Here is a 27,593-nt window from a genome sequence, read left to right on the forward strand (position 1 = left end):
GAAGGTATAGGAGACTCAGAAATGTTCCGACAGACATACCTTGGAAGTCAGTATGGCGTCCAGGGAAAAATCACATGCTCTTGATCAAACCTTCATACTTCCAAGAGGAGATGAAGATTTACGAAAGAAAACTCCAGTGGTACATGACTCCACTCAGGACCCTCTTGTCCTACAACTTCTTAATGAAGTAAACAAGTTGAAGGCCAAACGACAAGCTGAGATATCTGATTGGAACCAACCTAGGCCTGGCCCTCTTACAAGGAGGATCCTCAACACCCCTCTCCAAGCAAAGACAAAGCAGAAGCTTAGCTTGCAACTCTATACTGGAAAGGAGAACCCGATTGAACACCTTAACCTTTTTGAGTCCACCATGGCATACTAGATGCACACCGATGAAGAGCGATGTCTTTTCTTCCCCTCTACCCTCTCTGGTAGAGCTCTAAACTGGTATTGTCATCTTCCACCTAAGACGGTAAACTCATTTGAGGAATTGAGGAAACTGTTTGTTTCTCAACATATTTTCCAGACCGATCGCTTGCACTCTACGAATGACTTGTACATTATTCGCCATATGCCAGACGAGTTATTACGTATGTATGCTGGCCGATTCTGCCATAAGTATTCCCGTTGTGCCAAGGCAGATGACAAGACTGCCCTCAAAGCCTTCACAGCAGGCCTATATGACTGTTTCTTTAAGTACATGATCAATGCCAACATTTGGAAGACTTACTCTGAGGTGATGGCCCAGACTTATAACCATGCCTCAGCCGAGGCAATGACATACCAAGGGAAACCCCCCACAGCCACCCCTTATCAGCAAGTAGGGAGTGGAAGCCAAATCCAACCAAATAAGAAGACCTCGACCTTCCAAACAGCAGCGGTGCCTCCCCTGCCTTACTTAATACTTCGCCAAGTCAACAGACGTATCAATCTCAGGGCAAAAGGAAATATTTACATCCTCACCAGTCTCATTTTAGTAAAAGAAGTAAGGGACATTATCGCGATAACCAAGGGTATCACCACGATAATGCCCGCCCCCAGGCAGTCAACACAGTGGGCTAAGCATGTGTCAGGACATGCCCTACCTCGAGGTATGAGACATACACACCTTTGAACGCCACATGCATGACCATTTACCCCAGCATAGCACACCTAATACTGAAGCCAATGTCGAGGCAGTTGAGTTACAAGCCCATGAAGAACACGGGCACGTTTTGCTGCTACCACGAGCATAACGGCCATGACGGCGAGAAGTGTATCACCATTCGTGATCATATTGAAGCTTTGGCACGTGAAGGAAAAATTGATCAATTCCTCCTTCACCCTCCAAGGGTAACCGTAACCAACGCCAGGTGAATGTGATATATTTCATAAGCGACGGCACACCCATATCCGAATCTTTCAATAGAGCCATGAAAAACAGCGAACAAGCTTTAAAGCCTGGCCACCAAGTGTTTCACGTGGAAGACATCAAATGAGGCAAGTATCAAAAGCCTAACTGGGATCCAATATGTTTCTACCCTGAGGAAGAAAGAGGTATCATCTACCCTCACAACGACCCACTGATCGTGGAGGCTCACATAGCCAACTTTGAAGTAAGACGAATCCTGGTAGACACGGGGGTTTCGGTCAATATCATGTTTACTGAAGCTTTCAGGGCACTTAATGTAGCTGAACACTTGCTCGATCACTCGATTTCTCCTCTGATAAGCTTCTCCGGTGATATCGTGCAACCTATAGGGATTATACACTTACCTTTCACCATTGGTACATACCCTTACACAACTACCATTACCACTGATTTCCTGATGGTTGATTGCCCAACGACATACAATGTCATCTTTGGACGCACAGGTATCAATGATCTCAAGGCCATGGTATCCACACATATGTTGTTGATGAAATTTCCAACCCCCTATGGCAATGGTTACATCAGAAGAGATCAACTTAGTGCACGGTCATGTTATAACACTTCGGTCAAGCAACATCACCTGCATGTGCCCAAGGAAACATTTTCTATACATGACCAAGTCATAAAGACTAGCCCAGACGAAGCCAACTTGGATTTTCACGGTGGCAACAGTCAACTTGACGATCTTCGAGATGACTATTTCACCCAGCAAGCACAACCCACTGAAGAGCTGGAGAAGGTTTCTATCTCAAAAGATTATCCAAATCGCATGGTTAAGATTGGCACCATCTTGTCACCACCTATTCGGTTGGCATTGATCTCTTTTTTGCAAGAGAACACTGAGGTCTTCGCCTGGTCATGTTATAACATTGAGATCAACTTAGTGCACGGTCATGTTATAACACTTCGGTCAAGCAACATCACCTGCATGTGCCCAAAGAAACATTTTCTATACATGACCAAGTCATAAAGACTAGCCCAGACGAAGCCAACTTGGATTTTCACGGTGGCAACAGTCAACTTGACGATCTTCGAGATGACTATTTCACCCAGCAAGCACAACCCACTGAAGAGCTAGAGAAGGTTTCTATCTCAAAAGATTATCCAAATCGCATGGTTAAGATTGGCACCATCTTGTCACCACCTATTCGGTTGGCATTGATCTCTTTTTTGCAAGAGAACACTGAGGTCTTCGCCTGGTCATACAAGGACATGCCAGGCATCTCGCCCGATATCATCTGTCATCACTTAAGTATTGACCCCAAGACTAAGCCAGTGAGACAGAAGCGAAGATCTTATGACGCTGAATGGTATGAGGCAATGAAGGCAGAAGTTGAAAAAGTCAAAGGCATAGGCTTTGTCAGCGAAGTCAATTATCTAACGTGGGTAGCAAATGTTGTCCTTGTTAAAAAGAATCCGACCAAGGAAAGTCTCCTGCTCCAAAAGGTCTTGTGGAGATTGTGTGTCGATTACACCGACCTAAATAAAGGATAACTTTCCTCTTCCTTTCATAGACAGACTTATAGACTCTACGGCAATGTGTGAACTCCTGAGCTTCATGGATGCTTACTTAGGATACAACCAAATTCTCATGAACCCTCCGGACCAAGAACACACAACCTTCACTACTGATAGGGGACTATATTGCTATAAAGTCATGCCCTTCGGCCTAAAGAATGCAGGAACGACTTATCAAAGACTAGTCAATTCAATGTTCGTCGAACAGATTGAGAAGAGCATGGAAGTTTACGTTGATGATATGCTAGTCAAGAGCAAACATGCTGACCAACACATCGCTAACCTATCTGAAACTTTCACCATTATGAAAAGGTATCAAATGAGGTTGAATCCCAACAAAAGTGCCTTTGGCATAGGCCCTGGCAAATTCTTAGGCTTCATGATAAGCCAACGAGGCATTGAGGCTAATCCCGAGAAGATTAAAGCAATCATCGACATGAAAGAACCGGTAACTTCAAAAGACATCTAAAGCCTTACTGGTAAGGTGGCAGCCTTAACTAGGTTCATCTCTAAGGCCACAGACAGATGTACTCATTTCTTCAAAACACTTAATGGAAGTAAGAAGTACATCACATGGACTGTTGAATGTGCCGAGGCATTTAAGAACCTCAAAGACTACATGGGTAAAACCCATCTGCTCTCCAAACCTGAGGTTAGTGACACTCTCATTATCTATCTATCGGTATCGGCTTCAGCAGTAAGTTCTGTTCTCATTCGAAATGATGGTAATGTCAAACAGCCTGCCTACTACGCTAGCAAGGTCTTACAAGATGCAGAGACACGATACTCCAACATTGAGAAATTGGCTCTAGCATTGGTCATGTCTGCTCGAAAACTTCGCCCTTACTTCCAAGCACAATCCATTATTGTGCTTACCAATCATCCTCTTCAACAGATACTCCAAAGTCCTGACACTTCAGGGCGAATGATAAAATGGGCGATAACATTGGATGAGTTTGACATCTCCTACCAACCAAAGCCAGCTGAGAAGGGCTAAGCAGTGGTAGACTTCATCGCCGACTTTACATATCCTGTTGACATTGTTTCTACGCCTAAAGAAGTGGTTTGATTACCCTCAGAAGCTCAGAAAATAGAACCAACAGCCCCATCATGGAGTCTATATGTTGATGGCTCGTCTAACCAACAGGGTTGTGAAGCAGGACTAGTCCTTACGACCCATGACAAAGTGGTGATGGAGTATGCTCTTCATTTCAAATTCAAGGCATCGAACAATGAGGCCGAATATGAAGCCCTCCTAGCAGGCTTACTTTTGACCAAACACCTTGGGGTTAAACGAATTGATATCTTCAGTGACTCCCAATTGGTGGTTAACCAGGTTATCAGCAACTTTGACGTTAAAGATAGCTCCATGACAGCATATTTGGCACAAACACAATTGTTGCTCAAGCATATCCACTACCAGATCACCCAAATTCCTCGAGCAGCAAACAGTCATGCAGATGCTTTGGCTCGCCTCGCCTAAGCGGTGGAAGACAAGATTGGGAGAAAAATTCAGGTCGAATTGTTGGCAGCACCAAGCACCATGGCTGCGGAAGTGTGCAACTTACAACAGTGGGATAGTTGGATTACCCCGATTTATAGATTCCTTGCTCATGGCACCCTTCCAAATGACAAAGTCCAAGCTAAGCAGATTCGATACAAGGCTACCCGTTACTTGATCATTAATGACCAACTCTACAAGTGGGGTTTTAACCTACCATACCTAAGATGCCTTACGCCCGCATAGGCGGAAACTGTTCTTCGGAAAATACATGAAGGAGTCTGCGGAGATCATGCTGGATCTCGATCCCTAGCACACAAGGCTTTTCGCCAATGATATTACTGGCCAACACTCCACCAAGATGCCATCAGAATATCCCGCTCATGTGATAACTGTCAACACTACGCAACTATTCCTCACTCCCCTCCCGAGCCGCTTACTCCTATGATCAACCCTTGGCCCTTCACTCAATGAGGACTTGATTTGATCGGCCCAATACCTGCAGGGAAAGGCAAGGTTCGCTATGCAATCATTGCAGTTGACTACTTCACAAAGTGGGCCGAAGTAGAACCCTTGGTAACCATTATTGAGGCAAAAATATAAGATTTCGTATGGAAGAACATCCTTTGTAGATTCGGCATTCCCAATGAGATAGTCACTGACAACGGGTGACAGTTCGACAACAATAAATTCATAATGTTCTGCTCTAAGTTCAACATCAACTTATGTTTTACCTCCCCAGCTCATCCCCAGTCTAATGAATAAGTTGAAGCCATCAACAAAATAATCAAGCGAACTTTGAAAACCAGCTTGGACAAGGCTAAAGATTGTTGGCCAGAATTTGTACCCCAAGTTCTTTAGTCATACCGCACTTCGTATCGGACATCAACAGGAAAAGCCTCATTCTCACTTGCCTTTGGTGCAGAGGTAGTTGTCCCAGCTGAGCTTGAGCAAGCAACGTTTCGAGTCCAGAACTACGTGCAAAGCGAAAATGACAAACAACTTACCCTCAACTTAGATCTAGTCGAGGAACACAAAAACCAGGCTCACTTGAAGAATGTCGCTTACAAGCAGTGCATCTCCAACTACTATAACTCAAGTGTCAAACCTCGTTCTTTCAAAGTGGGGGACTGAGTATTGAAGAAAAGATTACTCTGCGACAGAGTCCTAAGTGAATGAACACTTAGTCCAAACTGGGATGGACTGTTTGAAGTTGTTGGCATTAGTCGCCCTGGCTCCTACAAGCTTAGAAGCTCCTACGGCAATATCCTTGGCCATCCATGGAACGCTGATCACTTGAAGTACTATTACAAGTAAACTCACATTGTACAATTGTTAAGCTTCAGCCGTTCGGCATCCTATGTAACGAAGACTATTTGGCATGAATTCAATAAATAGGTGATTTAGACAACTCAGTCCTAATCCTCTTACATTCATAGCAATGAAACACTCTGGTTCAAAGCTTCAACTCGTAGAAAGCTTCACACACTCTTGATCAAGACAGTGTGAAGCAAAACCAATTTATGGTGCCAATAAGAGCTTCATCATAGGAGTTCAACCATAATTCTCAAAAGCTTCACACACTCTTGATCAAGACAGTGTGAAGCAAAACCAATTTATGGTGCCAACAAGAGTTTCATCAAAGGATTTCAACCACATTCTCAAAAGCTTCACACACTCTTGATCAAGACAGTGTGAAGCAAAACCAATTTATGGTGCCAACAAGAGCTTCATCAATGGACGACAACGACAATTCTCAAAAGCTTCACACTCTTGATTAAGATAGTGTGAAGCAAAACCAATTTATGGTGCCAACAAGAGCTTCATCAAAGGAGTTCAACCACAATTCTCAAAAGCTTCACACACTCTTGATCAAGACAGTGTGAAGCAAAACCAATTTATGGTGCCAACAAAAGCTTCATCAATGAAGGGCAACTATAACTCGTAGAAAGCTTCACACACTCTTGATAAAGACTGTTCGAAGCAAATTCAATTTATATGGTTAATCCAAACCCTCGACTACTACAAGGTGTGGCTTGCATCACAATCTCTTGCTCAACAATGTGGAAGAAAAATTTGTATATGTTGTCTCTCCCACATTTTCAAATTTCTAGTTTTCCAAAAAAAATAAAAAAGAGGGAAAATGGGAAATTCAACAAATTTCTAGTTTTCCCAAAAAAAAAAATTGGGAAATTCAACAAAGCTTCATCAATGGAGGACAACTACAAATTCTCAAAAGCTTTACACTATCTTGATCAAGATAGTGTGAAGCAAAATCAATTCATGATACCCAACAAAAGCTTCAACTCCAAAGCTTCACCTACAAAGCTTCAACTCCAAAGCTTCACCTACAAAGCTTTAACTCCAAAGCTTCACCTACAAAAGCTTCAACACAAAAGCTTCACCTACAAAGCTTCAACTCCAAAGCTTCACCTACAAAGCTTCAACACAAAAGCTTCACCCACAAAAGCTTCACCCATAAAAGCTTCACCCATAATAGCTTCACCTACAAAAGCTTCACCCATAAAAGCTTCACCAACAAAAGCTTCACCCACCACAAAAGCTTCACCTACAAAAACTTCACCTGTAAAAGCTTTACCCATAAAAGCTTCACCAACAAAAGCTTCACCCACAAAACTTCACCCACCATAAAAGCTTCACCAACAAAAGCTTCACTCACAAAAGCTTCACCCACTAGAAAAGCTTCACCTACAAAAGCTTCATCCATAAAAACTTTACCAACAAAAGTTTCACCCACCACAAAACCTTCACCTATAAAAGCTTCACCAACAAAAGCTTCACCCACGACAAAAGCTTCACTCACAAAAGCTTCAACACAAAAGCTTCACACTATATTGATCAAGATAGTGTGAAGCAAAATCAATTCATGGTACCCAACAAAGCTTCACCTACAAAGCTTCAAGACCAAGGCTTCACCTACAAAGCTTTAAAAAAAAAATAATATATATATATATATATATATATTTTTTTTCGGAAATTCGAAAATTCAAAAATTCGAAAAGAAAAAAAATTGAAAAAAAAAATTGCCCAGACCTTCTCTTCTTTGGGCCTAACAACTTTTATAACAAATATATATATGAAAGAGGAGTTTTGGGCTACCACTTAGAAGGAAATGCCTCATTCGTCAACTCCCTCGACCGGAGACTTGGGGGACTCCTACCATATGCTACTGCACCTTGATACTCGGAAGTCTCATGACCACTCAGTGACTTGGATTTTTCAAGTCTCCAACCGAAAAGTTTTCCTCACTCGGGAAATTAAGGGAGCATTACCTTAACCTACATGCTTCACTCACAAAGCTTCAACATACAAGCTTTAACAAAAGAAAACAAATTCAAAGAACTTAGCGAATGAGGCCTTGGTGTATTTAACACAATACGTTGAAATGAAGCAAAGCTTATTTATTGATATCTCTGATAAGTTACAAATATGTACATATACATGAATCAAAATAAACAAACAAGAAGGAGCCTTCACAAAGGTTGCTCATGAGAAGTCTCAGCAGTCGGCAGAGCTCCAGAAAGAGAAGGCACCAAAGGGTGATTATTCGAAGCCTCAGTACTAGGCAGAACTCCATAAGGAGGAGGCACCGAAGGTTGATCATTTGGAGCTTTATTACGTGGTACAGCCCCAGAAGACGAAGGCAATAAATGCATTTGGAACAAACCCACAAACCTCTGATGATCAAGTAAAATCTGACCATCAGATTTCTGCAGTTGGTCGAGCTTCCTCTTCATGTTTGTAGCATAGTCATGTGCGAGCCTGTGTAACTGTTTATTCTAATGTTTGAGCCCTCTGATATCCTGTTTGAGACTTATCACTTCAGCCGCCAATGATTCAACTTGGTGGGTTTGAGTAAATAGGCGTTGGGCCATATTAGACACAGAACCTGCACACTGAACACTGAGAGCCAGAGAATCCTTAATAGCCAACTCATCAGACCGTTTGGAAAGTTGTCTGTTATCTTTGGGAGTGAGAAGGTTCTGGCCACCACCTCAGCGGTCATATCATTTTTCATCACAGAGTCCCCAACTGTAAAAGGACCAGTAGGGGATAAGAATGATAGGCGTCATATGTTGTCTTGAGAAGGCATGGCTGCCTCTTCACCAAAGTTCAAGTCAAAACGACAGTCGGATGGGCCATACATTCTCAGAAATGATGAAGGAGAAATAAGGTGCAATAAATCTCTAAAGTACAAAAATAAGGGGAAAATTCCTATAATCAATAACTCTCTGAACGTACTTCTTGCACACAATTGGTGCCCCTATAAAAGAAAGGGCAACAGGGCTGTTGGTTCAAAAATCAAAGAGGTACCACTCTCCGAATTTCGAGAAGCAGATTTTCCTGAGTAAAATATGTCGACAATCCCTACACGCATCATCAACTCATCGGGTACCACAGATAACTTTACCAAAGATCTCTGACAAAGTTTAGACACATAAATTTTAAAGGTCCAGCTACCCTACCATTACCCACAAGGGTAAAGGAATAGCACCACTGCTTGATAACTGGAAAGTCCTTGTGTGTGTCAACCTCCGTGCTATGTGGCAAGGCAGAATGATAAAAATGCCCAACCTTTACTCATATCGAAAAAACACTCCCAACAGGATTACTTGCTCAAAAATCGAAGAGGCACCGCTCCCCGAATCTCGAGAGCCAAACTCCCACCAGGATTGTTTTCTCAAAAATCGAAGAGGCACCGCTATTCTACTCTCGAGAGCCAGACTCACAATAGGATTGCTTTCTCAAAAATTGAAGAGGCACCGCTCTCCGAATCTCGAGAGCCAGACTCCCAATAGGATTGCTTTCTCAAAAATCAAAGAGGCACCGCTTTCCGAATCTAGAAAGCCAGACTTCCAACATGATTGCTTTCTCAAAAATCGAAGAGGCATCGTTCGCCAAATCTCGAGAGCCAGGTCCCTGACAGGATTGCTTGTTCGAAAATTGAAGAGGCACCGCTCTTTGAACTTTGAGAGCCAAATTTTCTGAACTTTGAGAGCCAAATTTTCTTGGATAAAGCTTATCTGCAACCTTCACATGCAACATTAGTTTTTCAGATACCACATACCACTTTTTCAAAGTGCTCTGACAAAGTTAAAACACGTGAATCTTGCAGCTCCCACTACATTGCTATAACTGATAAGGGTAAAGGAACAACGTTACCACTTGTTGTTGGGATAATTCCTATATATGTCGACTTTCATCCTTCACAACCAGGCAAACCTGCAAATAAAAAAAATGCTCAACTTTTCTTCACATCTGAAAGGGCACTCTCAGTAGACTCTCTCGAAATACTCAGCTTATTTTCCCCCTGATAATACCTCTGCAAACAAGTCACACCAGAGCCAGAGTATCTCATATCATCAGGGTTAAAAGCAAGAGTATCTCATATCATGCTTTTTCCTTGTCTTTTCCTTTGGCCTTGTTCTTACTTGCAAGACAAAGAGAAAGAGAGCAATCAGTCAGCACTTGGAATCAAGCTTCCAGTCAGGAACTGACTGCCTGGAACCCTTTGCCTGATTACTTACCTGACATTGCTCTCGAGTACTCATCTACAACATCTTATGCTTCCAGAAAAGATACTACATCTGCCTGAGGAACAGATAGGGCAAGTGAGAAGGATACAAGGAAGCATGTGGAGACAAGCGCAACAGAACACGTGCCGATTCGTCTATTACTTTGTCAACAGGAAAAGTATCCCATATCATCAAGGTCGAACGCACTCTTGATTTGATGGACTTGTTATGACCCTCAAATTCTTGAGTCGGCCTTATACTTTGGAGGAAACCAGAAAACCCTCCAGCCTAGTTCAAGAATAAGCATGTGGAAAGTTACTTCTTCAAAAGCAAAAGTATCTCATATCATCTCTTCTGCATTTGCTTCTCCTTATCCTTGTTGCTGTTTACGACATAAGGAGAATGAGAACAATTAACCGGAAGCCGAAGTCGAACCTCTAATCCAGGTTGCTTGCTTGGAAGTCTGATTGCTTACCTTGTCTATTACCTCTTTCAGCAAATCTCCTAGCTCGGCAACTTGGGGGACTCCTACTATAAGGTTTGTATCACACTTGACCAAGCCCGAAACTACAAGTAAGCTTTAAGTGAAATTGATACATTACCTTGTGCATCTTCATCAGTTAAAGATACCACCCCTAGATGGAGGAAAAGTACTTCCAGAGAAGATGCCACATCTACGTATGAGACATATAAGGCAAGTGAAAATGATACCACACTTCGGTACTTAGAAGTTTCGTGATTACGCAATGGCTTGGATCTTGCAAGTTCCCAACCGAGGATCTTCCCTCACTCGGGAACTTAGGGGAGCACTGTTTGTACCATACTTGACGAATCTTGAAACTACTGAGCACCGGTCAACGTTATACCGTCAAGGACCTAGAAGAGTTTCCCTCCAACCAGAAAGCCAATCACAGCGCGACACGTGTCGACATTAGAAGCCAATCATAGCACGACACGTGTCAATATCAAAAGCCAATCATAACACGACACGTGTCAATGTCAGAATGAAACTAGAAACTATCTTCTATAAATAGAGATCATTCTCTCACAATATTTCCTAATGTCATTTGTACTAAATCATTCACTAGTACTCACTAAAGGAGAGCTTGAACCTATGTACTTGTGTAAACCCTTCACAATTAATGAGAACTCATTTACTCCGTGGACGTAGCCAATCTGGGTGAACCACGTACATTTTGTGTTTGCTTCCCTGTCTCTATCCATTTACATACTTATCCACACTAGTGATCGGAGCAATCTAGCGAAGGTCACAAACTTGACACTTTCTGTTGTACCAAAGTTCTCGCTGATTTTGTGCATCAACAAACTAACAAGGCGAGAATCGACTCGAGATAAGGGGATGTGGCATCACTCGAGGATTCGTAGGGATAGAATAAGCCCAAATCCGTGGTACCCTTAAGGTAGCGTAAGATGTCTTTAACACCAGTCCAATGTCTACGTGTTGGTGCATTATTGTATCTAGCTAAAAGATTAACAGCGAAGGGGATGTCCGGTGTAGTGCATTGAGCTAAGTACAATAAAGCGCCTATCACACTTAGAGAAGGAAGTTCATGCTCCAAAATCTTTTCATCATCCTCATTCGGATGGAATGGATCTCGTTTTGCATCTAGCTATCGAACGACCATATGAGTACTTGAAGGCTTCGTTTTATCCTCGTTAAAATGGCACAACACAGGTGTAGTTCGATTGATGTATTAAGATTTCATCCGAACGGTGCTCTATCTCGAGACCGAGACAATATCGAGTCTTTCTTAGATCTTTCATCTCAAATTCCAACTTCAGGTGTGCAACAGTTCTGTAGAGCTTTTTAGGAGTTCCGATGAGATTCATGTCATTAACATATACTGCAACAATCGTAAAATTGGAATGTGACTTCTTAATGAACACACAAGGGCATAGTTCCTTGTTCACATATCGCTGACTAGTCAAATACTCACTCAGATGGTTATACCACATTCTTCCAGATTGCTTCAAACCGTAGAGTGAACGTCTCAGCCAAATTGAGAGTTTGTTCCAGGGTTTGGAAATATTTAATCCAGTTCAGGAACTTTCATATAAATTTTCATATCAAGATCGACATAGAGATACGTAGTCATTATGTCTATCAGCTGCATACTCAGTTTTTCAGAAACTACCAAACTGATAAGGTAGTGAAAAGTAATAACATCCATAACGGGTGAATAAGTTTCGTCATAGTCAATCTCGGGGCGTTGTGAGAAGCTTTGCTTAACAAGACGAGCTTTGTAATGCATAATTTCATTTTTCTCATTACGCTTCCAAACAAAAACCCACTTGTAGCCAACGAGCTTCACATGTGGAAGAGTATGAGGTACAGGTCCAAACACCTTACGTTTCGCAGGCGAATCGAGTTCGACTTGGATTGCTTGTTTCTAGTTTGACCAATCGGTTCTACGTCGACATTCATCAACAGAACAAGGTTTAATGTCATCGTTCAACATGATCTTAGTAACTACTACATATGCTAATGCATCATCGACGATCATCTCATTTGTACACCAAACATCATCCAAGTTAGCATAATAGACCAAAATCTCATGGTTCTCAGGAGACGGATTCATCTCTTCAGGGTAATTTTCTAAAAAAAGGCCTAGGCAGCCACCTAGGCGCTGGGTGGAGGGTGGCCGATGCGTTAGCTTGCAAAACGGTGGGAAAAAACGGATGGGCTCTAAGTGGGCTAGGCGGCCTAGGCGTTTTTTTTTAAATTGAAAAAAAAAATCCTATCTTTATTCTAATTTTCTAAGTTCCCGTTCCCTACATGCGCCTATGTTTATACCTTGAAATTTTGTTAATTTTATAGAATATGTGTGTATCAACTTAAATTCTAGGATGTTAAAGACAATTACTATATTTCCTCCTATTTTTCATTTTATGTGGTTTTAAATTGTGAACTTGTTGTACATGGGTCATCCTACAATACTCTTCACTATGGTTATATGGCATATATGCTTGATATGTTTTTAAATTTTGGACTTGTTGGATACTCTTTTTGCATTTTATCGTTCTTTTATTATCTTATCCTTAGATTTCATATAAGTATAATTTTTTGTAAGTGTCAATATACATTTATTTACAAGAAATTTACCTAAATCCGCCTAGGCGCTAGGCGCTAGCCCACCGCCCGATTAGCGCCTAGCGTTTTTTAGAACCTTACTTCAAGGATGCTTCCGTAATCTAGAATTTTCTCATGAGTTGGATAGAATAAGTAGGCGACATTTAGATTCACGGTAGGCTCTTCAGGGGCCTATGTCTTGGGTTTCCTTTTTCGGGGATGTGAATCCTTAAACCAAGTGGTTTGCCATGCTTGTGTGCAGGGCTAGATGATTGGCTAGCCGCTAATGTACGTGGATCGGCCAAAGTGAAGTCCTGGGCCTCTAGGAGGGAAGTCCATCGTACAATTGGTACATTTATCTTTGCATGCATATTTGCAGTTGGAATATGTGATCTTGTCACTTGCTCTAAATTGGTGAAAGCATCTAGCATGCTCTGAGCTACGCTCTAAAGATCTAATATGCACTGCACTTCAGTCTCAGACTGAGTGGTGCGAGGATCTAAATGAGACAAAGTGGGAGTCGTCCACAATAATTCGCATCGTTCTTCAGGAACATTGACGTTATTATCTCCTCCTAACGATGGGAATATTGTCTCATAGAAGTGACAGTCCGTGAAATGAGTGGTAAATAGATCGCCTATCAAAGGTTCTAAGTAACGAATGATTTAAAGAGAATCATATTCGACTTAGATTTACATTCTTCGCTGAGGCCCCATTTTTGTATGTAAGGGCGGCGAAATCGGCACATAGACTGCATAATAAAAAATGCGCAGATGCGATATGTCATGTTCGTATCTAGTAACCAACTGAAATGTGCTATATGGTTGGGTCGCAACAGGCATCAGGCAGACTAACATGGTTGCGTGCAATATTGCATGGCCTCCAGCAGCAATCGGGAGCTTAGTATGTATGACCAACGATCGAGCAATCATTTGTAAGTGCTTAATGAATGCCTCTGCTAGGCCTTTCTGGGTATGAACATGGGGTACTGGATGTTCAACTTTAACCCTAACCGACATGCAATAGCCATCAAAAGTTTTAGATGTGAATTCTTCAGTATTATCCAATCAAATACATTTGATTGGATAATCAGGGTGGTCCCTGAGCTTGATAACCTGAGCCAACAGTTTAGAGAATGCAGCGTTCCTTGTGCACAACAAGTAAACGTATGACCAACGTGTGGAAGCATCAACCAAAACTATAAAATATCTAAATGGTCAGGAAGGGTGAATTGGTCCACAAATGTCCCCCTGAGTCTTTTGTAGAAACATACGAGGATTCGAGCGAATCTTGTCATAAGAAGGCTAATAATAAGCTTTCCCATGGAGCATGTTTGCCATGCGATTCCTTGAATCGAACCTAAACTTCAGGTTAGTGGATGCCTATGTGATGATTTGAAGATACGACGAATTGCTGTTCGTCCAGGGTGTCCCAAACAATCATGCCAAAGTGTAATTTCGTGCGCAGTCCTAAAGGTAGGGCTGGACACATAATGGCTTTCTATAGGGCGTATGGTCGTAGTTTACAAACCACTAAGGATATGCTCCATATTCTCTAGAATATGCTTCTAGCCATATTCGTAGAAAGTTATGCACATAAATTAAACTCCATTTTCTACATAGGTTTCAGCATGGTAACTATTATCTCTAATGTCCTTGAAACTCAACAATGTTCTTCCGGAATGCGGAGAATAAAGTGCCTCGTAAATGGTCAAGATTGTACCATTGGACAACGTTATACGTGCTTTACCGTATGCTTTGATCATGTTGGATGGTCCTGAAAGGGTTGTCAGAGGTGCATTCTTAGGTATGAAGTTAGTGAAATAGATGCGTTCATGCAAAACGGTGTGCATGGTTGCACTATCTACCAAACAACTAACTTTCCCACTAGTTACCTAGAAATAAAAATTAATTTGAATTGGTCACATGCATAAAAGTTCTAAAAACAGATATGCATTCAAAATAATTTAAGTATTCAAGGATGGTAATTAATAAAAACTTAATATCCAAAAACAAATCACCAACAAATAATCCAAATATAAAGGAAATTGTTCAAAATTAAACCAGAAAACAAGGGGGGTTCGGACACTAGGTGGATTTCAGCCCCCAGGGTTCTAAATTCAACTAAAAATAGTTCATGTCTAAGATTCTAATCTTTCATAGGGGTGGTATCCTCCTGAATGTCAGAAAGCTCCATCTTGGTACTCTCTGGTTCTTCCACTTGCACAAAATTTGATTCAAACTTCTTACGATGAGAATGATATTCAGCTACAACCTTCTGGGGAGCACGGCAAACATGGGACCAATGGTCCTTTGAACCACAATGATAACACATGTCCTCATCCATGGTTTTAGGTGCTTTGCTCTTATTCTTGAAGTTTGGGGCCTTGGGAGCGAGGTTAGGGCGCTTCTAGGCTCGATTTCCTCCCTTAGATGGGCCTTGGCTTTGTTGTCCTTGACGGGGGCTTCTAACCGCCCCTACCACGCCTATGTTGGCGTTTTGGGCGTTGGTTCATGCTATAGTGTGCTCAGGCACAATAGTTACCCCAGTAGGTCGTGCTTGATGATTCTTCATCAACAGCTGATTCTGTTTCATCTTCAATGACGGGACGAAAAATTATTTGCAATGAGTTGGAGCTTCACATCTTGGACCCACTTGAGGTAGTTTTTTCTAGAGACCTCTAAAGCAGTGAAGTTGAGTTTGTTCAAATTCGACATGTTTCCTATCACAAAATAAATGGATAAGATGTGGTTAGTGTAGTGGAGAAAAAATCAATCCATTCACATAGGAGTAAAACATTCAGGTTCTAATAGATATGAATTGGTTTAAATTTATATGAAAAAGCTTCGGGTTTTCATCGGTGATGTTTTTAAGGAAAACTTCAGGTTTTCAAACAAGGCATGTTTCTAGAAACTTCAGGTTTCAAAAAAAAAAAATTATGAACTTCAGGTTCATATGTTCCAACAGCAAAACACAAATATATATATATACATATATATGCAACAAGAAAATATGCAAATAGATATTCAAGTCTAAAATTATAATTGAATTAATTATTTGGACTTCGGGCCAAAATTGAAGTGCGGGTGAAAAAATTATAAAACCAAAATTGTCTATATAAAAAACAATTAAGCTCGGGGGCCAAAAAATATGGGCCAAAATCCACAGGTAGGGATGATAATTCTAACCATTAAACCTGATAACCGTGGATAATCGCCCGAATGGATTGGATTTAGGTATGAAAATTTGGGTATATTTTGGGTATGGGGAAAAACAGTGAATATTATTCGGTTATGGTTTTGGATATGGTTATAGGAGTCCCCAATCCATATCCGTACCCGAATCCAAACCGAATAATATATAATATAATATATGTATATATATGTTTTTCATTATTCACCGAATCCATTACCTTGAAAAATTCACGAACCCTAGAAAAATTCACTTGCATCTTCCCCGTTACTACAAGAAAAAGAAGAAACAAAAAAAAATGGAAAAGTCTGAAATCCCATCGCATTCAGGTGAGATCGAATTGACATTCCCTTTGCTTGTCATCATAACTCTGATTTTGGGATTGTAATCGCTAATGTATATCTGAACAAAACCCTAACAACCCTAACCCTAATGCCCTGGTTAGTGGTACTCGATTGTCCGGAGGATACCAGCATTGCCGACCATGACACTGTATAAGTCTCTCTCTCTCTCTCTCAATGCTATGGGACCGAGTAGCCCAATCAGAAGGTGCAGTTTGTAGGGTTTGTAGGGTTTTTAAGGTTTTTTATTTTTTATTTTTTTGAACAAAGGTTTTTGAAGATAATATCCAAAGCAATAAGACAGACTCCAACCTTTGAGTAAAACTCCTTGGACAAAAAAAAAAAAAAACTTTTGAGGAAAACTCCAATTTTGGGTTCTAAATTTATCCCAACTTACTCCAACGCTTGGGGCAAATATGAGTTAAAACCCAAAACTCATTTCTGAGACAAATTTAGCCCAGGATTCCCTTATGGGTTAGTGGGGCTGGCCCACCATATACGTGTATTTTTTTAGTTTTATATTTATAAATTCATTGAATCCAACAGCTAAAATCTAATTTAATCAAATCTAATGGTCCAAATTTAAATCCAACTGCTAAAGTAATTTAAAAAATGATTTTATGTGTTTCATATTCTTTCGTAGTGTTCCACGAGTTTCATGGTGCTGGTTTAGTGAGTTTTCAATATTTATCGGAATCTAAATATTTTTAGGTTAAAATATTCATAAAATTAAATTAGGATAGTCCACATATTTTTTTTAAAAGAAAATTACTTTTAAAAAAATTATCCTAAATTCATTCTTTAATAATCTCGGATTAAAAATTTAACCCATAAGGGTTGGAGGAGAAAAAACTATTTCTGGGTTAAAACCTAAATTTTCTAGGTTAAATTTTTTTGGTTTTAACCCAAGGATTTGGATGGTCTAAAGACCGAGTGCCAAAAACAAAATGCCCTGATTGGAAGGTTAATTTAGAGATGTTAAACTGGTACCTTGCCACAGTCTCTAGTTTTGTATATTCTGAATGTGTTTTAAATTAAAGGTAGGAATTTTACATAAAAGTTTGATTATATTACATTAATTACTGAAAAAACAATTTGACATGAGGGATTTAGGCTTCATTGATGATAATTTTTCCATATTTTGGGCATTAGGTTGAGATGGAAATCTTATGATGAAATTTTTGTTTCACTCATCGACATTGCACTCATCTCCTGTTCTTGCGTGTAGTTCAGTTTGCGCTTCTCGTCCTTATTCTGGCTCTTAGAAGCGTGCATGCATCACGCTGAGCACTGAGCAATAGTAATTCAATCTAGTATTTGAGGCAGGTTAGTCCAGTTTGAAACCCTATAAACCTAGTAATAGTAATTCATTCTAGTACCAGAGGCTCGACATGCCCGTACATCACACTGATGAGGGTAAAACTAACCTCTTTTGTCAACCTCGTTTCCCCTATGCTCATTTGAAACCGAATATGGCTCCAACTTCTTTGCTATGCAATGTTTTCTCATTTTTCTTTCTTGGAAACTTAGGGGCAGTGAATATGTACGAATGCCACGCCTAGAAAACTGTTGCATTCACTTCAAATTGTACCCGTTCCTAGTCAGGAAACTTTCATGGAGTACAAAGTGATTTCACCAAACTAATTAGTCATTACCATCTTCACGACACCAAAAACCCATCAATCACCACATGGGCACCTTCCTTACCCGTGGCTGGAAAAAAAAAATAAAAAATTCTTCATTAGTTTTTACCCTAGAGAAAATTTGACCAAACAAATTCAGAACTGATAGAGGCAATTTTGGCTGCAAGTAATTGTGTAGACCTTACAAGTTAATTGAAGGACAGGATAAGCAAAATCCGGCAGTTCTACAGGAGACTAGGACTAAAAGGACCACATCATACACGTACAATTCTGAGCCCTCTATGTGTCCAAGTGATCCAATTCATAACCCTTGGTCAGTTCCTTTGGCATTTAAGTACCAATTAAATATGCAAACCAATCCTTTTGTCTTTCGACACGATTGTCTTGTGTGAATTCTCAAGCCTCAAAAACAAAACAAACTGAATTTCAATTTCTACTTCTGTTTATTCTAGAAGAAGCAATAGTACTATTAAAGAAAAGATTATAAAATTTAGGAACAAACCATTCTCAACACAAAAGTTGATAAGATATGGAGAGAATAACGCACAACCTATCATAAATAAAGGGGTGTGCTATCCACACATCCCTTATTAATTTATGTCCGTTGATATTCTTCAATTCATCCGATCCGACGGCCAAAAACAAAAAATATGTGGGAGAAGTAAAAAAAAGTGTGTGAATATTACACCCCTAAATAAAATCCTAATTCAACCAACGGGTCCGCAATTGGATGGATGCAGAGCTCTAATTCTAATGTTGGTTTTTTTTTCTTAATTAGTTTCTTAGTTTTACTGTTCGTTTCTTCCTGATCAGCTTCACTAGATTTATAAACTAGTGACGACTAGACAACGGTAATACTTTCTGAAGTTAGGTTAATTTGAAAAGCTAGATATAGCTTGCCCTGAATAATCAATATCTTAATTGTAAACTGAAGACCTAAGTAATTTATTGACACAAAAGCATACAGTCACTACTGCACCACTACTATATGCAGATATTATAATTTTATATTGGCTTCAGAAAGCATATAGAAGAATATATAGAATATTAAAAAAAAAAAGGTAATCCCATGATTAAAGAAAATGTTCTATTTCTCTAGTGAAAGCTTTAGATTGTTTGATAGATCGCCTTATAAAATGAGATCCAAGAGCTGGTTTGTCAAGCTGTCATTCGAACTGCCATCAGTTCGATCATTATATAACTATTAAGTTAATTAGGTTTAAACTTCAAATATAAAACCATAATCTCAGTTTACGGCTGGAAATGCATGAAGCACATCAATCACAAAACCGCGCCTACATCTATTTTATCTTTATCGATAATTAGGTTTAATTAATTAATTGTGATTTGAACTATTGCACTCGCTGCAATGGATATGAAGCATGGTGATTAGCCAATAGTGATGAAGAATTTTTGGAAGTCCCAATTAACAAGAGAAGACGCATGCAGTCCAATCGAAATTTTTACAAATGCAATCAAGATTTAATAGTAACTAGTAGCCTTATTTGTCTGATAAATATTTGTGACGTGTTTAAAATGTAATTTATATGTTAAATAAAAACTTGTCACAATGTGAATTAAGAACAAGAAAGTATATCTCCACTCTCTCATTTGAAAGTTATAAGAAATTTTTCAGTGCATTCAAAACAATACTAAATACTAAATATTATTATACAATTAAAGAAAAGGTTTTTTTTTTTCATGTGTCTCTTCAAATATTTAATGAATGTTATTTCATCTCATATTTTGAACACACTAAAAACTCTCTCGAAAGTTAGGTCAACGTATGGAAGAGCACCTAATAATCCAGCCAAGGACAACGTGTAATCCACGGTGGGTGCATGCATTCGAAAACAACTTTAAATTTTAATTAAATTTTTAATTGTGTTTGCGTCATCATCATCATCATTCACACATTCATCGATCAGAGGTTGAGTTGGAAAGTGATAATATGCTCTCAGAAGTTTTTTTTCCCACTGGTGATGTACCTCAATACTTAATTAATGAATTATTATTTTTTTGTCGAAATTAATGAATTAATTAGGTCTGTAGTTTTCTACTAACTATTGTTTATAATATGCAGAAACTTCAACTTTATTGGGTTGTCCTCATTTCCTTAGTGCAGGTTTTACAGATTCCCCTTCAAAGTATTATAGTTTAGTTGGCTTGTTTAAACATTAAAAAATAATTGGGGCTTCAAATGTTGGTAAAACTACACCAGCAAAGACAACTACTGGTGCACTAAAAGGAGGTTTCATTTGTGCGTGAGTCTTAGTCCGGATATTATTTTAATTAATCAGGCTGCTTTAAATATTAAACTCTTTGAGGGTGGGCTCCGTGATCCTCAACGCAAAGCTGCTTTACCATTATAAATTTAGGACGAATGTTGTATGCAAATTATTACTAGGTAATAGACAAATTAGGGTTCATTAAACAATGACACGTGAATCCATGTGAAGAGGGTCCTTCATGTTTCTATACTATGCTAGGTAAACTTATTTTTTAAGCCAAAATTTTAATTTATGTAATGTGTCATTAATAAAAAAATGAGCATATGTTAATCAATTTTTGAGTAATAATTCAATAATTATCATCAACCACATCATATAGTTTACAAAATATGATTTAAATAAATGATCTCATTAACATTACCCAAATAAGATGTATCCTTTGAGTGTCAAGGAAACATCCTTTTGGTGACAATTTTACATAATTAGTATTGTATGTAACATAGAAGTTATAATATTAATGTCACATCCCGGGATGGGCCCCATCACATCCCGGGCTTGACTCCGCTGTAGCACAATATTGTCTGCTTTAGGCCCTGACCACGCCCTTACGGTTTTGTTTCTGGGAACTCACATGAGAACTTCCCAGTGGGTCACCCATTATGGGATTGCTCTCACTCGATCTCGCTTAACTTTGGAGTTCCGATGGAACTCAAAGCCAATGAGCTCCCAAAAGGCCTCGTGTTAGGTAGAGATGAAAATATACATATAAGGCTTACAGGATCCACTCCCCTAGGTGATGTGGGATGTTACAATCCAAATGTCACATCCCGGGCTCGACTCTGCCATAGCACGATATTGTCCGCTTTGGGCCCCGACCACGCCCCCAGGGTTTTGTTTCTGGGAACTCACACGAGAACTTCCCAATAGGTCACCCATCATGGAATTGCTCTCGCGCGAACTTGCTTAACTTCGGAGTTCCGTTGGAACCCAAAGCCAGTGAGCTCCCAAAAGGCCTCGTGCTAGGTAGAGATGGGAATATACATATAAGGCTTACAGGATCCACTTCCCTTATATGTATATTCTTATCTCTACCTAGCACGAGGATTTTTGGGAGCTCACTGGCTTTGGGTTCCAACGGAACTCCGAAGTTAAGCGAGTTCGCGCGAGAGCAATCCCATGATGGGTGACCCACTGGGAAGTTCTCGTGTGGGCGTGGTAGGGGCCCAAAGCAGACAATATCGTGCTACGGCAGAATTGAGCCCGGGATTTGGTGGGGGCTCGGGCCGGGATGTGACAATTAATGTTTAACTCTTTATATCCCTAGTACCATATATAGTCATAGCATGGATGGGAGATGAACGTTGTGCGTGTGAAAGACTATTGATCATATATCTTTAAGATCCTTAATTTTTAGATTTTCCATATTAGTTATTCTTGCAGGAAAGAAATTTTCAGTAATGGTAGCATTATTCTTAGTTATGTATCTAACCAAGTCCCATCATGAATCAAAATAAAACTATTCTCTAAATAATTAGGGTTTCTTATGATGATGTGAAGCACATATATGACCTTTGAGCTTCACATATGCGCTAATATGCTTTGATACCATTAAAAAAGTTACAGTGTCATGAGAAATCAATTGACAAATGAGATATAAACAAACGCAATGTTTGATAAACTTTCGATTTAAAATATTTCTGCATACTCCTCCTCACTTACTTTATATATCTCGACGGAGATGGCATTGTTTTGTACAATTTTATGGTCAATTTTTTCAACAGTAATGGTCTTTCGCTTAACATAAATAAATTTTAGACAAGCACAGTAGCCAAAGTCGACCAGCAATATTGGTCCCATAAATTAAACTAGCTAATAAAAATAGTTAAGGAAACAACATGTGTATTGGTTTCATAGAAAAGTAGACTTAAAATTTCACCTAATAATATATAAGATATACAGATGAACATCTAAGACGAAAGAAAAGCGTGGATGTCGCTTCCAATTTTTCGTATTTCTTATGCTCATTATATGTTAAACTAATTTCCAATTTAATAATTCTTCATAACATTTCCGGTTAACACATTATTAAAAAGAAAGATCACTGCACAATACACATAATTAATTAAATCTACCGATCACACCACTTAGACAATATAATATAATAAAACATAAAATGAATGACCAAATCCAAGTAGCAGCTTAATTAGACTTGGTTCAAAAGATTAATTGGTAGTTTAATTAGAAGAAATAAATTGAAATATCTCAGAAAGATGCAAGGGGATTATATCCTATATATATTTATGTATATACATTTAATTTTAATTTAACTCTTCCATCAATATTATTTATGATTGGTTTCTTTCATGTTTTAGTCATTAACTAATATATAAAAATACTCATTGTAAAGCATTCACCTAATTTAAAAGGGAAATTCTACAGCTGCACCAGATGAAGAAAACGGAGCACCAGCTCAAGCAGTACAAAGCACAACACAGATTAATGAAGTTAAAGTACCTCAATAATTTCCAGTTTCATTCTTCCTCTCAAAGTGAGTTAATTTCAAAGAGACTACCACTACAACAAAAGAAGCTATCACTGGCGAAGCAAAAACCGACATCACCCATTGACACAATAAGGCCCTTTTTAATAGTATACTACTATTAAGCACTCACTTCTCAATTTTATTCCTAATTAATTCACAATAATCCATAAACCCTAAAATTATTAACTTGATTTAAAATGGAGGCCTACCACCACCTTGACCATGAGCCCAAGATGAATAAGCTGCCTGCTGATCAAGGCTCAACTGTGCCTGCCCTCCATTTGGAAGCATATTCGATGGCAAATTATAAATCCCTGCCAATGCCGCCGGGTCTCCCATCCCACCACCTCCAATCCCCGGCGGCGACCCCGCACCTCCCGCTGCAGTCCCCGAACTAGTACCCCCTCCTGTTTGCTCTTCTTCCTCCTCCAATGGCAACCTCTCATACGTCGCATTAGAAAACGTTGCCGCGATCACCATCACGGGCCCTGAAGCCACAAGGGGGCCAACCACACTTCCTCCAACAACCTGGCCCTGCCCGCCTGCCAAATATATGGTCAACCCGGTTGAACCAGGCAGTGCAGGGCCAGGCAAAAACGCTCCAGTCAAGAACAAAATCTCGAACCTCCCGTGAAGCGCCATGACCGCGCCGGGCGCGGACGGCTGCCTGAGCGTGACGTTGATGACGGTGCCGCTCCCACTCATGACACAGACGCCGCGCTGCCTTCTCCTGGCGAACTGGGCGACGCTGTCGGCGATGTCGGCCCCGCTGGATATCTCCATGACGTGGCTGCGGAGGGCGTTAGGGCTATCTCTAGTCACAAAGATTGGGGGTTTGGGCTTGTTTTTGGAGCCGGGCGGACGGCCTCTAGGTCGTCTCGTGGCGACTTCGATGGCTCCTTCCTTGGGATCGTCGCTGTTGTTGTCGTCTTCGTCACCGCCGGATCCTCCGAGGCTGCTGGTTCCGGTGGTGTTCATGGAGATCCCCAGATCTGGTTTCATGAGGTTTTTCATGGGGGAGCTGCCGGCGGCTGCTACGGCTGAGGTTTCGTTCACTACTCCTCCTCCCGGTAGACCTACCTGTCCAGCCCACCACCGGTTCGCCATGATCGATTGAAAAAATGAAAATGAAAAGTAAAAAAAGGAGGAGGGAAGAACGAAGATAGTATAGTAATTTATATAAATTTATAAAATAAAGGAAAAGAGACAAGTAGAAGACTAGAAGTGATATAATTAAGCTGGTTGATTATATAAAGAAAGTTTGATCTGTATAAACAGGAAATCTAGATATATAAGAAGAGCTTGAAGAGGTAGGGTAAAGAAATGGGGAAGAAAATTCAGAGAGCCCTAGCTGGACAAGTAACAAGAGTGAAGTGTAAGAGAGATCTGATCAGGTACGACCAAGATATAAACATCAAATGGGGAAGAATTTACCTAAAAGTTGGGGTTTTTTGGGGTTAAATTAACTTGGGTAGGGTTTGGGTGGGTGTCAAGGTCAAATACTGTCTAGGGGAAGCTAGCTACCTTTGGGTTCCTTCTCTCCTTCTTTCTTTTAGTTTCTCTCACTACAAAGTTCTCTCTGTCTTTCTCTCTCTGAAAAATTAGATGTGATGAGAATTGGAGATAGAGATGAAACGAAATGAAATGATGAATGGGGGAGGTGGTGGTGCGTGGTGTCGGTCTTGGGAATTAGGGTTTTGTTTGGGTGGGGTCGAGTGCGCGTGATGAGAATGTGGGATGCACGTCCTCCTCAACTCTGATCTCCTCTTGTAGCAAAGCGTCATATGGTGCCCTACGCAAGAAACTTGACAAGAAGATCGATTTTCATGTGAAAGTAGTATCATCAATAATGCATAATTACATATAACCCAACCACCCTAAGTTTTTCAATTGTTATTTTAGCAAGAACTTCCGATTTTTACATGCTGTTTTTCTTTTCATGTATATTTCTGTTTAATTTCAGTATTTAGATTGAATAAAGTAAACGCGAATCAAGAGCATCAATAAACAAAGTGTGCAGATGGACAAAAAATAGTGTGTATAAATTATATGTCAAAATTAAGTAACTCATTTAGAATTGCTTTTTTAAAGCACTTCGGCTTAAAAGCACATCTATTAGAAGCACAATGAAGATTTTTATGTAAATGTGAGTGCTTCCTGAAAAGCACTTCTAACTTTTTATACCTAGTTAACATAATCTGAAACGTTTTTTATAATCTAAAAATATTTCTAATTATTTTAAAAATACTTTCAAACATGTTCTTAATTGTTTGAACATATTTTTTCATGTATACATTCCCTCTTTTGGATCTCATATATTATCACATGTATACACTCATTCATAACTCCAAGATGTAATTTGGGATTTTGTTTTTGTTAATATTTTACTCCAAACAGATGAGTGAGCACTGAGTATGGATTTCTCATGCATGATCATATCATATAAAGAAAAGGAACTACGCACATACGTACGCAATTTTGGAATGCAGTACCAGTGCTTTTAGCTCAACTTGTTCCTTTCCTATGCTTTCTAATTAGCATTTCCTAGTTTTTAGCATTTTCTTCTATTCTATAAGAAAAACATATAATAATTTGAACAAAAAATTAAGCTTATAAGCTGGTAAATTAACATAAAAGCGACCATTTGATGAAATACTATATAATATTTAACTCTTCAATACTACTTTATTAAGTCGTTTGGAAGTGTTTTTAAAATAACTAAAAGCACTTTTAGATAAAATGTTTGTGGATTCCAAAAAGCACTTGAAGGTACCACTAGTTATGTGATTCTTATTAGTAGCACTAGTTATGTACTTTTCAAAATTCACTTACACTCTATTTGGATGAGGAAATTTAAGATTACTAAGGAATGTTAAATTGACGGAAATTGAAACGATGGAAATCTATTTTCTAGAATTTGTGAATTTTCTAGCATTTGTGAATTTTTTTTATTTGGTTAACCTAAAAGAACAATGGAATTTGTTATTTTTAAACTCTCACTCATAGTTGTGAAATGACACCTATTTAAATTGAATTTAAACTTGGGAAGTAGGGGTCCCAAATTTCAAGTTTTTTTTTTCCACGCAGAAATTCTAAATTTCTATGTTTATGAATCCAAACAAGGGAATTGGTGCATGTCAATTTATAAATTTTGATTTTTATCCAAATTCCAAGTTTATTCCCTCATCTAAACATAGTTTTACACTTTTACTAAGAATTGGTTCTAAAAGTATTTTAACGAAAAATGAATTTGTCATTTTAAAAGCACTTCCACGAGTCTTGTATCTCTACTTGGGGCTGAGCTGGCTAGTCCACTAGAAAAGGAGGGGGGGGGGGTGTTCAAGAAAACCAAACCATTCAACTTTTACTCCCACAATCTTTTCATTATTGTCTCTATATAACTCTAAGTTTGTTAATGTAAATCTTCGATATTGTCTCTTGTAAAGAAGCATGGCCATGTACATGTCTTAATTTATGACCACTCCACCATCTTTGCATGCTTCCATTTATTTTCTTAAATTTTGAAACACACAATTTGCTCTAACGAGGGTACGTAGTATTCTCATGTTTTTTTCCATACTCTCAAACGATTAGTAGCCCTTATATCTTATTTAGAGTAATTTTTTGATGGATCGGATAGCAAACCAGATTTTCATTTCCAATCTAAAAAGATTAAATTGGAACAAATTGTGGGAATCGGATCTTGTCTCTCAATTTTCTAAACATAATTCGGATATTTCACAAATTTTTATATAAGTTTTCAAACTTTTGTGTACATGCAATTTAATATGCTTTAGCTTTGTATGTATTTGTATATGTTTCTAATTAATTATATAGTATATAAATATGTTTTTAAAAGTGAGACAAGTCACTTCATACTATGTTTCACCGTATAAATATCGTATATAATACCCTTAACTATTAATTAAAGAAAGGCTCTTGAATTTGAATAAAAAATTGCGTTTCCTTAATGATTTTAGAAAATACAAATTGATAAATAACCAATCAAATCAGTATTTATTTTTTAAAAATCAAAACTCTTCCCAGTTTTAACTATAACAACAATTATGGGTATTAGAGGTGCAACTTGGGTTGGGCCAATCTGAATCCGCCCATGTCTAGTCTGATTTTAAACCCTAACAAGCGGGTTTTTTTTTAGTTATAACCCGTCCGAACCCAACCCAATTTCAACATGTTCATTGATTGGGTTGGATTGGGTTGATCATTTGCCCAACTCAACCCAACCCGATTAACCAAACCCGATTGGGTTGAGCTGTGCAACATGCTTCTCAATGACCTCTGCACCTTTGCACCTTCATGAGAACCTACTGATATAATATACAATTTGACATGAAAGGAATCATATTAAGTTTATTCTGCTTTTCACATCACATCATGTAGAACAACTTCCTTTATTAAATTAACTATTCGACCTCTCTTTGAGATCTGCTTCACAACTTGAGTTGTCATTGTTTCTTATGTTGCTTTCTTGTGCCGATTCAGACGAAGCAGGCTATTAAGCAAGTAAATTTGAGGGAAAGTGATTTTAAGGTCAGTTGTTTGCTAATACAAATAGGTTGATGTCT

General features: G+C 39.1%; 1 protein-coding gene across 1 annotated transcript; it reads right to left on the reverse strand.

Annotated features, from left to right (window-relative positions):
* Window positions 1-22,961: 22,961 nt before the first annotated feature.
* LOC103451054 (AT-hook motif nuclear-localized protein 20) lies at window positions 22,962-24,722 on the reverse strand. Its single transcript, XM_008390481.4, has one exon. The coding sequence runs from the start codon at window positions 24,112-24,114 to the stop codon at window positions 23,200-23,202; it is 915 nt and encodes a 304-aa protein (XP_008388703.2). The 5' UTR covers window positions 24,115-24,722; the 3' UTR covers window positions 22,962-23,199.
* Window positions 24,723-27,593: the final 2,871 nt, after the last annotated feature.

Source organism: Malus domestica, chromosome 12 (genome assembly GCF_042453785.1).
Source record: "Malus domestica chromosome 12, GDT2T_hap1".
Lineage (NCBI taxonomy): Eukaryota > Viridiplantae > Streptophyta > Magnoliopsida > Rosales > Rosaceae > Malus > Malus domestica.